Genomic DNA, 14,313 nt, shown 5'->3' on the forward strand with positions numbered 1-14,313 from the left:
TAGTTTAATGTTAGGGTTTGTATCCTGAGATACATATTACAAAAAGCAGGCTGGAGCAGATCTCTAGATATGATGGCATCAGTGCAATCTGAACTTAATTTTGAACCTCTTAGGTTAAATAATATATATACATAGATATTACTTCTGTGTTTATTTATGTATATGGATTCTGGGGGGGTTGTTGGGTTGCTTGCTTTTGTGCATATGTGCATCCACTTTTAAGTAAACAGTGCTGCCTGTGTTGGGAAAGTAGAGCAAACCATGGTTGATGTAGAGCAATCTCCAGGTCTGCTGTGGGTCTACTGCACTCCTCTTTTACTGTGCAGCCCCATGTAGGCAGTTGGATGAAAAAGAACAGACAAATCAACATTCCTTTCCCTCAACTCCCCAGCGTGCCTCAGCTGCTTTCACTCAGCTCCAGAAAGGAGAAATGAGACTAAAAGGAGCCACTGGTGGAGTGCTTGCTAATTAGTAAAACTTTGCTGCATGCAGAAAGCAAAAATTAAAGGAATATATAAATGCTATTGAAATTCCAGTATGTGAAATCTTAAAGCATCGACAGAGATTTATTTCAGAGCTTTTAACTAGTCATGTATTTAGAAGAATGAGTTTTTTCAGGATTTTCAAAAGACCAGAACTTGTCAGCCTGCTTATGCTGCCAGTTTTTGTATAATAAGTTCATTGACCCTGTAGACAGTCTGAGTGTTTTCTGAGTTACTGCTTTATCTAATTTGCATGATTTTAAAGCTGCTGCTTGCTAGAAAACAGTCTAGTGAGGGCACTCTTTGTAAACACCCTTTTATATAACTTTGCTTATTCCTTTTGGGTAAGGAGAGGGGAAGATCAGGAGCGACAGTCAAAAATAGCGTAAATGAAAAGTGATTTTCATGCTTTCATAAAATATTTCACAAAATAGTTTCTGAGTAGTTTGATAGGATTTCTTTTGTTTTCACGCAGATAAACACAATTTCACATGCAAAAAAAGTTATGCTTCAGTAATGAATGTGTAATTGCTTATTGTTACCAGATAATGTAGAGGCCAACAGTATAAATGGATTTGAGAAGGATTAGAGAAATTAATGGATGATACATTCATGGAAGAAAACCAGTGAGAGCTGGGAGTGTATAATGATGAAAGGCTTGCCTCATAGTTGTTCTTTCTCTTTTTGCCTGTAAGCATCAACCATGGCCATGAAGAGAGAATCCTGGTCTAGACTGATTCCTGTGTTTGTTCTGATGTTCTTGCTGTTGTTTAAGCATCAGCCATGGCCATGAGAGAGAATCCTGGCCTAGACTGATTCCTGTGTTTGTTCTGATGTTCTTGCTGTTGTTTAAGCATCAGCCATGGCCATGAGAGAGAATCCTGGCCTAGATTGATTCCTGTGTTTGTTCTGATGTTCTTGCTGTTGTTTAAGGTCTTGGTGTAGAAGACAGTGGGGCTGCACTTGGGAACCAGATCTTTGTACAGAGTATTGTTTTGTATCAGCCCCTGAATGCCCAGAAACAAGAACCACCCATTATATCCTGGGTTCTTCTATGTTCTTTGGAGGGGATGCTGAATGAGAAGTCGGTGAAGAGCAAAGATTAAATCCATTTTGCTCTTTACAGAATTAAATGTTTATGAGTGCACACCTGGTCTGTGTTACAAGAGTACAGATAGTATAACAATATAGACAGATACTTCCACTCATGGTTTCCACAGTAAATGGTAGGGTGTTTTAGAGGGTAAGTGGTAAGGTGATAATTAGCTCTGAAAAGTAACATGCTGCAGCCAGCTGCCCTGCAAAGAAAAGTCAAAAATCCAGTGCCACAAGTTGTGATCCTTTGTTCATTATTATAATTTGTGTTTGTGCTATGTATTGATTTGAGTTTCTGAAAAAAAGTGTATATTTTTGAATACAAATTGAACTCAGTATTCAATAGAAGTTGAATCACCACTGTTTATTTAGTGTAAAGATCTCTTTATATTATCTGTCATTTACTCTGCAGCCCCACCAGTGTGTTGCATGTGTGTTGCTTGGAATCGTCAGTGGTATGAGGCTGCCTAAATTTTGTGTTGTTGTGGAAGACACTCTTCATAAATATGTTCTTCCTTAAAGGTCCATATGGCTTTTTCTATTTGTTAATTTTTAAAATGTATTTGCAATTACCTAACAATGGGATTTGGTAATGTAATATTTTAGGGTAATAAAGAGGAAAATGTTAAGGTGAAAATATGAGATGACAAGCATGAGACTATTCAGGTGTCATATATTACTTTATCTGCTCATATGCCCAAGGACAAAAAATGCTAAATAATAAAGTCTCTGTTGATATTTTAATGTTATATCCTAGCTGTATTTGCTGTGATGCCTTATGTTTTCCTGTTGGAAGACAGCATAAATTCTTTTTTTTTTTCTTAACATGACATAATTTGTTTTCACTAGAGTGCTGCTGTCCTTGCAAGTGAAAAAAATGCTGCACAAGAGGAGCGAAATAGTGTAGAAAATCAAGTCAAAGAGCTGCTTGAGGAAAATAAACAATTGAAGAGAACACTTACTGAGCTGGAGAGGAAGATTGAGGATCTGCATAAACAAATTGATAATATTAAAGGAGAAGAAAATTCAGTGAAGGAAAAATTAAAGACATATGAGGTAAGTTAAGAAAACAAGCCTTTTAAGTACTCTTCCTCTTTGCAATGTACAGACCAAGAGGAGGATGGACAATGCCATAGGAAAGGGTAAGGAAAACCAAGTTGTCAGGAATCAGGGTGCAGTTTGCTGACATGTGTAGGAAAGATTTTCCCACCAAAAACCAGAGTCAAACCAAGTCATACTTTGGGACTGGGGAACTCAGTTACAGGCCAGAGTGAAAAAACTTAACAGCTCAGTTTACTTGTCAGATTAAAGGCCTGGCCACTGTTTCTGAATGTATCAAATTGCATCATTGCAGAAAGAGAAGCAACAATTAGAAGACGCTTTGAAACATGCTGAAATGGAGGGAAAAGAATTGTTAGTGTTAAAAGCAGCTTTGGAAAGCCAGCTAGAAGATATGCAGGTAAGAACAAGAAGAATTTGGATAATTTAAGTTTTAAATTTTCTGTTTACCTGAGTCACTATTGCTTTCTGTAGAGTTGTGTCTCATTCTTTTTGAAGTACACTTTGTTGTAAAGTTTAGACCTCTCTTCAGTGTTCAAATGTGTAATGAAACCATAGCATCAACAAATTAATTTTTTTTTCTTGCTGAAGTTTTTTTTTTTCTATTTCCATGCATCTAGCAAAATTTTGGGGAAATAAATTGCCAAATAAACTGCCTAAGGTTTCACAAATCTAATATTTTCAGTGATGATGCAACTCATGAAGGTATTTACATGTAAAAGAATAAAAAGCTGTACTTGAATATACACAAAAATATTGTTAATGGACAAATATCAGGACATTTGCTTCTCTATTTTTATGAGCTTGCCTTATTTGCAAATATTGTATAGAACTGGAATATTTAATCACAAAACCGGAGATGTTTAACGTGCATCACTAGGATTTGCAGCTTCTTAAATTCTGAATGAAGTCCTCTTTCCACCTTTGCTCCTTAGTCCACCCAGTGTCCAGGAAAGGTTATGCTTTCTTTCAGATTAGCCCAGAATTTAAACGTGGAGAATGCATCTAGTTCAGAGCAGTGGAGAGAGATGTTGGCAGTGTTGTGTATGAGTCAAGACTGGGTGATTCAGATGGCATGAAAATTCAGATCTATTTATTAATGAGTGGAATGTGTATACATCTTGAAACTGTTCTTATTTACCTCATATTTTGTGTCTGTAAAAGGTACAAACCTAATTTTTCTTCTCTGTGATTCATCTTTTACATGAACCAAAGAAGGACTGATTTCAACAGTATCAGTTTAGAATTCTCTCAGTTTTGCTTCTAGAAGCTAAAGTTTCAAGGGATTCTATCAAACAAGTCAGACTCAAAAGTGAGGTACATGTAAATTGCTAGTGCCACTTTTTTAATTGAATGGATGTTTTCCCCTGTTGTCTTCAACATAAATTTTACATTTCTGTTCTGAAAATCTGAAAATGAAACATGTCTCTAAGTGAATTAAAAGCCAAGGAAAGACTGTGTTAACCAGCACGTTCTCATGATTCAGTTAATTATGGCAAAAAAGAAAAAATAACGACAGCAAGAAAATACTTCTATATCTTTAAAATTGAATGTGCTTCAAGAATATAAGGTTTGAACAATATTGGTGAGTTTTGTTTCCACAAAATTATGTTTTTAAGCTGATGTTTCTCATAACTTCATGAATGTTTTCTCTGAGGCTTTTGGTCAGGCTTGATTTTTGGTTATCTTACTTTTTATATTTTTTTTCATTTTCAATCTGTTTTCCTGCTCTCCCTCACTGATTCTCCTCGTTTGCTTGTCTGTGTCACTGATAGTCTGCACAATCGCTGTAGGGGCGCATTGCTCATCACTGGCTTGCATTTAGCACACTCCCCTAAGAACTCCCTTCTGTCACAGGCTGACTTGACCTTGCTGTGTAACATGGATCAATGCACCATACACATCTCCTGCATCTTGATTAGCTTTGGGTTAAGATGCTTGAAAAATGTGTTCTTTTTTTTCTGTTTATGCATCCTTCAGGGCATTGTGCCAAATAATGCTGCCTCCAAGCAGGGTCTCCAAATGAAAGAATTCTAGAGAAGGTGACAGCAGAGTTTGTCTTGACATTTTATTCACAATTTATGTCTAAAATCTGGCACACTAAATTTAATCCTCTTTCTGATTCTACACTCTTGTCCACCGGATATGAGCACTAACAGACCTCAGGATGTAATCAGCAGGCCCTTTGTTTAGAACAATTCAGCCTTTCTGTCTTTAGAGTTGTTCTAATGAATAATGTTGTGCAGTAGGTTGATTTGGCCTTGTGTTACCATGGACAATTTAGATGACAAACTCTGGCACTGTAATAATGTGTATCTCAGTGGAAATGTAATTCCTGACTGTCCCATCTTGCTTTTTTGCATAACACAAATTACTTGTAATGGTATCTAGTATAAGAAAGACAATGACAATACCAATAGAACTGTAGCAGTTACGAAACAGCCAAGTCTATTCCTCCTCCATTCTGGATTTCTAGTCAGAAAAGTTAAAGCTGATATCCACTTAATTGTAATAGACAGTTTGCCTTAATGCTTTCATCTAAAATCATCCTCTGTATTGAAATTTTGTTTATGGATGCACAAGTGAGGAGTATTTTTGTAGCATTTCATGTTGTGTTCTAACCTTTGTTTTAGGGTAGCCACCTCTGTGTAGGGCAGTGTTTCAGGAAATGAAATGAATGAATGAAATTTCAACATTTTTGTACCATTGAGAAGGGAAATGACCTAATTATTATGCCCTTTAACCATAGCATATATGGTACTGTGATATCTTAAAAACTAATAATTATACCAACATTATGGATGTCAGCATCAAGTAATCTGTGCTTTTTAAATGAAACAATCAGAACATGGGGTCCTTTCAATGGGTGGAAAAACAGGAAGTTTATCTTTTCATTGTGGTAGATAATGGCAGGCATCTAGAATTAGCATTGCAGAGCATTATAAATTGAAATACATTCTTAATTTTCAGTTATTATCTGAGATGAATTACTGATTTTGTAAAGAACATTCAACTAGTATTGTTTGGAAAAAATAGAGAAATATCAGAATAATCTTTTAGGTTAGTGTGAAAACAAATTACTCCTTTTCATTTCCCCCATTTTGTTCTCTTTTCATATAATAACACTTTAGCTTCTTCACAAAGTAATTAATTGCCACTAAAGATTGGCTTTAAATTGGCAACTGACAGACTGTTTGCCTGACTTGCAGTTACACTGTGACAGGCCAGCCAATTTCACTGAAAAGTGCTCAAGGATTTTTGTACATGTAGGGCACTCAAATTAGAGATTATACTTAAATTGACCATTGAAGCTGTCATATAGGGCATCCAGATTTCAAATACTGAAATTCAGTACAGTGTACTGAACAGGCAGACACTGAGGAAACTGCAGCCTTTGGATAGTTGCTAGCAACATTCCCATTGCATCATGGTTTTAATATGTGAGTTAAGAAAAGAGGTATAAATGGACATTCAGTTGTTTCTAGCATGATATAACAGTGCTTGTCCTATACTAGCTAGCAAACTGTAAAACCTGAAATTTGTCCTAATTTTACACCAGCTGCTGGTATTACTGTGATAAGTAACATACCTTTAAGGCATTAGAAGAGATGGTCTACATTTCATGATATGTATTTTTTAACCGACTGCAGGAGAACTTCCATTGCATTTCGCAGGAACGACAGCAGTTAAGTCAGCAATTAAAAGATGAAACTCAGCAGAAGGAGCAGTTAAAGCAGATAAAGAATGAAATGGAGAATGAACGATTGCAGCTGAACAAGACTGTTGAGAAGTTACAGGAGGAGGTACGAGTTCATGCCCAAGAGGCTGCAGGGATCTGTATTTACCAGATAGAAGTAAATGAGCGGGCAAATTGTAAAGAATTACATCTTTTTAAATGTCTAAAAAAAGTAAAATGAAAAGTTTAGTATTAGTTTCTTTAACCTAGAGGCTCTTATTAAAAGCTTTCAGGGCTGGAACAATGATTGGAACCCCACTATTGCAAAATGGCATTGTAAACCAGTTCTGTACAAACCAGATCCCAGATCTGAGTTCAGTTCTCATGTACAGTACAGCGATATTTCCGAGTTTTACAGCTGATTCTCAAAATTTCTGCATCAGATTTATTGTGCTATCTGTGTGTAAACTGTACAGCTAATACTGACATACTGAAGTGTGACTGTGCAGTTCATTTTGTCACTCAGCTGGAAGAACTGCTGACAGACAAAAAGAGAATAGTCTTGCCACACATGCTATTAGAAGTTAACTTTACTGTTTTGTGTTTCCTACTTCTGCATAGAAATTAATTTATTTGGGAATGTTTGATAAATTTTCTGTTTGAAAATACTGAGCTGAATACTGAAGCTAGAGGAAAAAAAAAACCATTTGTTGTATTAAGCACAACAGAACCTTTTATATATGTACTTTTTGCCCAGATGTCTGAAATGGTGGAGATCTCAAGAACATCAACTCTAGAGCTTCAGAGCCAGCTTGATGAATACAAGGAGAAAAATCGCAGGGAATTTGGAGATCTGCAGAGGCAATTAAAGGAGAAAAACATTGAGGTAGAAAAATCACGCCTGATGAACATAAGAATGCAAGATGAGGTAATGATTCATAAGTTCATTGAGAAATTCTCAATTTTGATGTAGAATTCAGTGCAGGTAGTTTTCAAGATAATGGATGTTTGCTATCATGCTTTTGTGTACTCTAAAGTACATCATGAGAGGCTGATGTCAGCATGCTTTTGAGTTCGATTTTCCATGGTGGTGATCAGCATGTTATTTCTGCTGGGGAAATGGGGGTTCCTGTTTAGGACAGATAAATGCAGTATTTGTCAGATGAATGCACCTTAAGGGAAATGACAAGGATTCCTTTGATGATCTGCAGCTCTTTAATTCCTGCTGCTGAAGGAATTGAGAATTTAGAAATATTTTTGATACCACCAGTTATTTAGGAAAAACAAGCCAACATACAAATATACGTTCTCCTCTTCTTTCATATGAGCCAAGGTGCAGCTTTAAATGACAAAGGTTTCTGTGCAAACAAGAATCAACCAGTATTGAGTGTCTGCATCACAGTATATCAATTTTTCCATAAAGACAATCCAGTCTTTTAAAAATCTGCATATACCTGCTCTCCAGTTGAAAAAACTATGAGAACCCTTCCCTCTCCCCTTAGAAAACTTGTTTTAAATTAAATTTAAAAGAACAACAATAAAAGAAAGAGTAGTTCCTGTATATTGTTGTGTCTTCCTTCTATATTTATTCCATTCAGGGACGGAGAGCCTTTGTAAAGGGATGAACACTCATGATGAAAAATGAAAGACAAAACATTGATTTTGAGAACATAGCTCTTGAGTTGAATGAAGTTGTATGTAGATACCTACACTAATACATACATCAAATATGCAAATATAAGTTTACACCGTGTAAGCACACTGTGTTTGCAGTTACCTCATTAAAGGTCATAATCCAAGTTTATTTTCTTGGTGCCATCTGGTGGATAAAATAAAAATTACTGTGAAAAGCCAGGAACTCAGTGGAATTCCTGTCATGCTTCTAGATCTGTCGTGTTTGCAGGGAGCCCCCTTTGCTGCCATCCCTTGTTTATAGGAAGTACAGTGTCAGGTGTATTCCCATGATCTTATTGCTTCAGATGCGTCTGATGGAAGAAAACCTGAGGGACCACCAGAGAGCCCAGGATGAGGCAATAACAAAAACTCAGTTACTGGAACAGACTGTGAAAAGCTTGGAATATGAACTGGAAGCCAAAAACCACTTAAAAGATGATCGGGCAAGACAAATCAAACTAATGGAGGTAAAAGACATTCTTAAGGGTTTGTTTATTTTTAGAAGAGATGAAAATAATTTTGTTTCACATGGATTCTGCTTGGAAGGAATCAAAATAGCTGCATGTTTTTGAAAATCCTTGTAGTATTACTGCAGGAATTAATGTGATATATTGTAAAGGTAATTTGTTAGCATATCTATTGTAACATGATATGTTCTAAATTTGAATTTTCTCTCATACTTTTAATCAACTTCTTTTTAATTAATTTTGTCTAGAGCTTGTCAAACAAATTTGCATGATTTTCATTTCTAGGCCCTTCATTCAGAACTCCAAAAGTATTTAGAAGTGTAAGTTTTGTTTAGCCTTTGATATCAGTTGATATCAGGAGTCTGAATAAGATTGTGACTCTAACTTGTTACAGGGTTCATAACTGTTCAGTTCAACTAGGCTGTCATTTGACTTTCATAAACATCTCATTGTCATTGTACTCAGATAAAAATAAATTTGTCTTCCAAATGTATAATGTAATGCAGATACAAAAAAAAAACTCTAGAAACATTACAGAATTTATCTTATATTCTTGAAATTGTTGAGAATGATTTAAAAAAAGGAAACAAAATGTTTATATTACTTCTGTCAAACAAATTCACTCTAAAGGCTTATCTACCTGCCACCTCTTTTGCTGTGTGTTTTAAGAGGCATTTCAGTTTCCAAGCTTAGTCTCTCAGACACTTTGGGTTCTTGAAGTTTAATGAGGAATGCCCTGATAGCAATCTAAAGAGGATGGAAAGTAGTGTGTTGAGGTTGCTTTTCTTTGTTTCACTTAGGACAAGTTGTCTCACCTGGAACTTGAGCTTGATGAAGAAAAGAATAATTCAGATTTGTTGTCTGAGAGGATCAGCAGGTGCAGAGAACAGGTACTTGAACAAATGTTCCAGTTTTTGCTTAATGATTCCATGAAAAAGTGTTATTAGGATCACAATCAATATTGATCAACTAAATAATGATTAGCAATATGTTTATATGCTATACTTGAGCGAGCATGTAAATCCAAAAAACCCAAGGTTCACAAACACGATGAAATATGCTCCCTCTACATCATCACAGACAATTTTTTTCCTGTTACTTTAACTGGAGAACAGACACAGGATGTATATAAAGACTGAAGACCAGTAAGCCTGTTGTGAAGAGTATATATGAGTTAATATATAAGAGTCTCTTATATTGAAAGATCACAAGTTCAATCATACTGAAAAGTAATTTAGCATAATAGACTCTTAATTTCAAAGAAGGGAGAGGAGGAGCTTTAGGAAATTGTGGGATTATTTAGTGAAATCCGCTGAACCAAGAATGCGAGCCAGTTTCAACAGAGAGGAAGCTTTATTTTCATTACAAGTGTAAAAACTGATTAAGATATATCAAAGGCAAGAAAATTGGAAAGTATTTTCCACATAAAAACATCAGTCTTTTGTTCCAGAAGTGTAATATAAGTTGATAGCCCAGAAAGAGGGGAAGAAGTATTTATTAGTGAGGTTGTGTCTCATGAGGCAGAAAATGTAAAGATAAAGTAATACTTGCCAAGCTAAGTGAGACCTATCACAGTAACTCAAACAAGTAACAAAAAGTTTTTTGATTGTATAAGTAGATGGAAGAAGTTGTGGAGACTGTAGGAGGAGGCCTCGGTCAAGATAAAAAGTAATCCAAGTATGCCCTGTCAAATAAAGGAACATTTTACCTCTGTCTTCACTAAAGCCCGTGAATGTGCACGTGGGGGGAATTGGAGTGACTGTATTGGAAGTGAGACCACTGAACTGGAAATTACCAAGTCTTAGGACAATTAGGAGTTCATTGGTTTGAAGACAGAGGCCTTAATAATGTTATTTAAGATTTCTAAAAGAACTGACATAAGAAATTATAGGTCCTATAACAAAGATTTATAATAAACTAGTAAAGTAGTGTATAGGGCCTAATTACTGTAAAAGTAGCCAGACATCCATGGCTGAGTAGTCAGGATCATGCAAATGTTGTAACAGTTCATGGAAAGAAACACACTGATGTGGCTGTCTTGGAATATCATGGCCTAGATAATGTTCTTAGCCTTATTTTTGCTTTCTGAAAGATGTGAAACTGATGCATAACTCCTTACAGCACATCTGCTGCTGTAACTACATGAAGTACTACAGCTCATAGTAATTTCCTAGAAGCTCAGGGGACAATTGGCATTGAGGTACCCATTATAATCTGTTCTGTTCTCATTTCTCTTTCTTCAGGAAAAAAAAAGAAAAATAACTACTGACATTCTTTTGAATAGCCGTAGCTTCAGAGAGAGAACAGAAAGTAAAATCTTAGTTTCTGTGTCTTTTCAATGAAATTGTGTCTTCCACTGAGACAGCTGGGAAGTTTAAAGTGAGGTAGAGCTCAGCTTTCTCTCATGCATCCTTGAAGCACCAAGGCACCATTACTTCTTTGGTTGAACTCAGGCTACTGAGATTCTATTTGATTGTAATAAAGACTTTCTGCTGTTGTTCCATTGATATTGTTCAGACTCAGAGTCAGTGGGTGAAATAGAATATAAAGGACCTATAATAATGTGGGGTCATGCTGTTGTTAAATCAGGAAGCCTTTAATACTGGAGTCTGTGCCTGTGTTGTAAACCTGGGATAAAAGTACTTTAATCATAGCTGCCGTGGAAGTTAATTTGCTAACTGAATGGAAACCTAAAATACAGTTTTATGACTAAAATGTTACATAATGGGTAAAAGACATGTTTATTTTGAGGTCTGGAATTTCTCATTTCACACATGAGTTACAAAGGTTGCTTTGTTTTGATTTTATGCCAGAATGACTAAGTAGTCAAATTATTAAAGAGTATTTCAGGGTCTGCTAAGCATTTATAATGACATGAGAAATTATAATGGATTTATTTTGGTAATATCTGTATTCCTCTACATTTTTAAAACTATTATTATAAATATGTTATTTTAACATACCGATTATGAACTATAATACTGAAATTTCTAGTAAAAACAAATTTAAACAACTGGTTCTATTTTATATAAAGCTGAATGTTTGAATAAACATTGGCAAGAATAATAGTTCACATTTCACTTGCCATGAAATGTTATTCTTTTTTAATTTAAACACCCTTTTGAATCTGAATGGCTGCATGACACACTGTTCTCATCTCCTTTTGCCTTGTTCTAAGAAATACCACAGCAAAATAGAAACAGAAAAAATGTTAGGGAAAAGTGGGTCAAATCCTATTAGTTTTTAAATGATAATGTATTAATAACTCTAGAAAGACCAAAATGCTCAAACCACACTAACACAGACACAAATGGAAAGCTGGAGCACTCAGCTGCTCTTTGAGTCTAAAGAGTCCCCTGGGCAGGGACAACCAAAATTATATTTTAATCAGTGATTTTTTTCCTATGAACAAGTGAAATGGAGTATCTCTTGCCATATTGACTTCACAAACATAACTGAAAAATCCTCACAATACCCTCATCAATTCATGTGTTCTGTGAAAATGCAAGCAAGAGTCTATTGACTTTAGAGTTGTTTCCAATAAGTATGAAAAATGGACTTACTAGTTTTCATGACAATTTAAAAATAAATAGATAAGGATAAAATTGCACTGACCTGCATAATCTGCTTCCTTTCGGTAGAGTGTTCCCTGTGGAGAGCTGTGTACCTGCTCTTTAGCTGGCACTGGCTGTGGGTAGTAAAGAAATGAAAATCTGGATATGAAGGTTGTTTTTCAATTTTGAAGCATCAAATGGATTTTTTAGCTTTAGCTTTAGCTTTCTTCTTGATTAATCATTGGGTTTTTTGGTCACATACTTGGAAATTGTCTAATGCATATATTATATATATATATATACGTACACACACACACTACTTAGAAATTAACAAGAAACAGGGTGTAAACCTTTGAGATGATGAACAATACTGGTGGCATCTAAATTATTATTAGAAATCAAATTGCTTTCACTGTAATGAACTCAACAGCTGCTTCTAACCCTAGAGCTGGCACAAAATGATAAAACTTTGTAAAATCTGATACAGTTGCTTTTCTCAATTCTTCCTTGTTAGCATTCTTCAAATCCAGCTGTGATAAGTGTTGCCTTAAGCTGCATAAATAGTTCATTCTTTTTACACAGTTACAATCTATTAGACATAGGAAGGGTAGAACATGGAACATGAAGTCCCACGTGGTACATACGCAGAGGATGGCCATGAAACTGGTACATCTTACTGCTGTGAAATAAGTGGAACTTCAAGCACATTTTGGCAGATAACCGCTTTTCTCCTTTGTGCATGTTAATTTTGTGTTTATTGTTGAAAAACACAAGATAAAACAGTTTATGTCTCTTCCAGCAAGAATTCTATCTGCTGCCCTTTTCTTATAACAAGCTCTTGTATGTATTTGCATGTAACTTACTGATCCCAAACAGATATAGATATTTTTCTCTCTCCCACTACCTTTTTGTGAGGTTGCTTTTACCAAGAGGTGTCCAACAACAGTAGCAGTCATCTTGGAAATATAATAATTGTCCTCTAAATAATTCCTTAGTTTGAATCTTGGGAAGGCTGCACAAATTTGTTACAGCCTCTGAGCACAGTAAGAGCACAGTGGAATCTCAGAGTGGTCCATTAAGCAAGTTCCTACATAAAACAAAACCCCTTTCTTCAGTTAACAGCTACATTTTTAATTAGTCATTCATTTTACCACAAATTTAGCTGTATTTTTTCCTGTGTCTGTCTTGCTAAAGCAATTACAGGAGAATAAAGTCTATGTAATCCCTCACATTATAACTTTTAAAATAAGTTTCATTAATAAATACAGCTATTGTACACATGTGATTCTAATTTGTGTCTATAAAGTAATACTTTACTATATAATATTTTACTATATAACGTATAAAACATTGTTATTATTAGGCTCCCATGTGACAATGAGAGCTTTTAAGAAATTACCCAGCTGTTGAGAACACAGCCACGTGCTGCCATTGGTATTCTAGGAGCTGTTATGACCTTAGTTTTCAGGAATGCCTTCTACTCTTCTGTCCCCATCCTGTGACATAACATATGCAATTGCATGCATTGCTGCCATTATTTGTATTCATAAATCAATTTCCAAGCTCCAGAAACAATGCAAAAACACTTCCTTTAACCATGATTAACTAAAAATGTATCTTTTAATATTATGATTTGGTTAAAAAAATAAGGCCTAGGGCAAGTTTTCATCTGCTGTACTTGTTTAACCTTCACATTCTTAACATTGCTTTTGGATTTTTTTATGCAAGAATTCCCAATGACTTTTGAAAGTCCTTTACTGAGATAAATCTGTAACTGAGAGTTCCTTAACTGGGATAGTGTGCTCATGCAAGTTCATATCTAACTGATGCAAAGCAGGGAAGAATGCTGTGGCCACTGAACTTTATCAGTCTTTTTTTGCAGGGACAGTAATTGATACAGATATTTACTGTGTTCCCCAGATGATATCTATTACAAAAACTCTGCATAGTGCAAACCACAAATGCTGTGGTAACATTTGCTGTGCCTGTAAAAGCATTTTTAGAGATTTGCAGGGAGTCTCAGAAAGATTGGAAGCAAGATAAGTATTTCAATAGCACTACAAACGTTGTTTTTTAGCACCAAAGTTTCAGTAGCAGCTGCTAGGCAGTTTGGAGTTTTTATTTGAGCTCAATTTTTTTTCCAATCAAGTCCAATCATGAGATAAAACAAACTAATTTTGCATTCTTGAGTCTGTATTGATTAGGTAGCTTTTTAACATCTTTACACATGCAGAATATATCTTCCTTGTTGTTGTTGAATATGGAACAGAAATATTAACAGAAACTGTAGAAGAAGTTGTCTTTCA

The 14,313-nt window shown here is 35.4% G+C and overlaps 1 protein-coding gene across 6 annotated transcripts in view; it reads left to right on the forward strand.

The window, feature by feature from the left end:
- Positions 1 to 14,313, forward strand: part of CGNL1 (cingulin like 1) — a 56,509-nt gene that overhangs the window by 33,909 nt on the left and 8,287 nt on the right. For all 6 annotated transcript variants that reach the window (XR_011003828.1, XR_011003829.1, XM_068204072.1 and 3 more), the window contains 6 exons: positions 2,427 to 2,633; positions 2,932 to 3,036; positions 6,287 to 6,439; positions 7,070 to 7,240; positions 8,292 to 8,453; positions 9,254 to 9,343. Coding sequence is in view for 4 of the 6 variants with exons in the window: in XM_068204072.1 (XP_068060173.1) it covers positions 2,427 to 2,633; positions 2,932 to 3,036; positions 6,287 to 6,439; positions 7,070 to 7,240; positions 8,292 to 8,453; positions 9,254 to 9,343 (888 nt within the window). In the remaining 2 variants the exon portion in view is untranslated. The remainder of the gene's footprint in view (positions 1 to 2,426; positions 2,634 to 2,931; positions 3,037 to 6,286; positions 6,440 to 7,069; positions 7,241 to 8,291; positions 8,454 to 9,253; positions 9,344 to 14,313) is intronic.

This window comes from Anomalospiza imberbis, chromosome 13 (assembly GCF_031753505.1).
Source record: "Anomalospiza imberbis isolate Cuckoo-Finch-1a 21T00152 chromosome 13, ASM3175350v1, whole genome shotgun sequence".
NCBI classification, from domain to species: Eukaryota; Metazoa; Chordata; class Aves; order Passeriformes; family Viduidae; genus Anomalospiza; species Anomalospiza imberbis.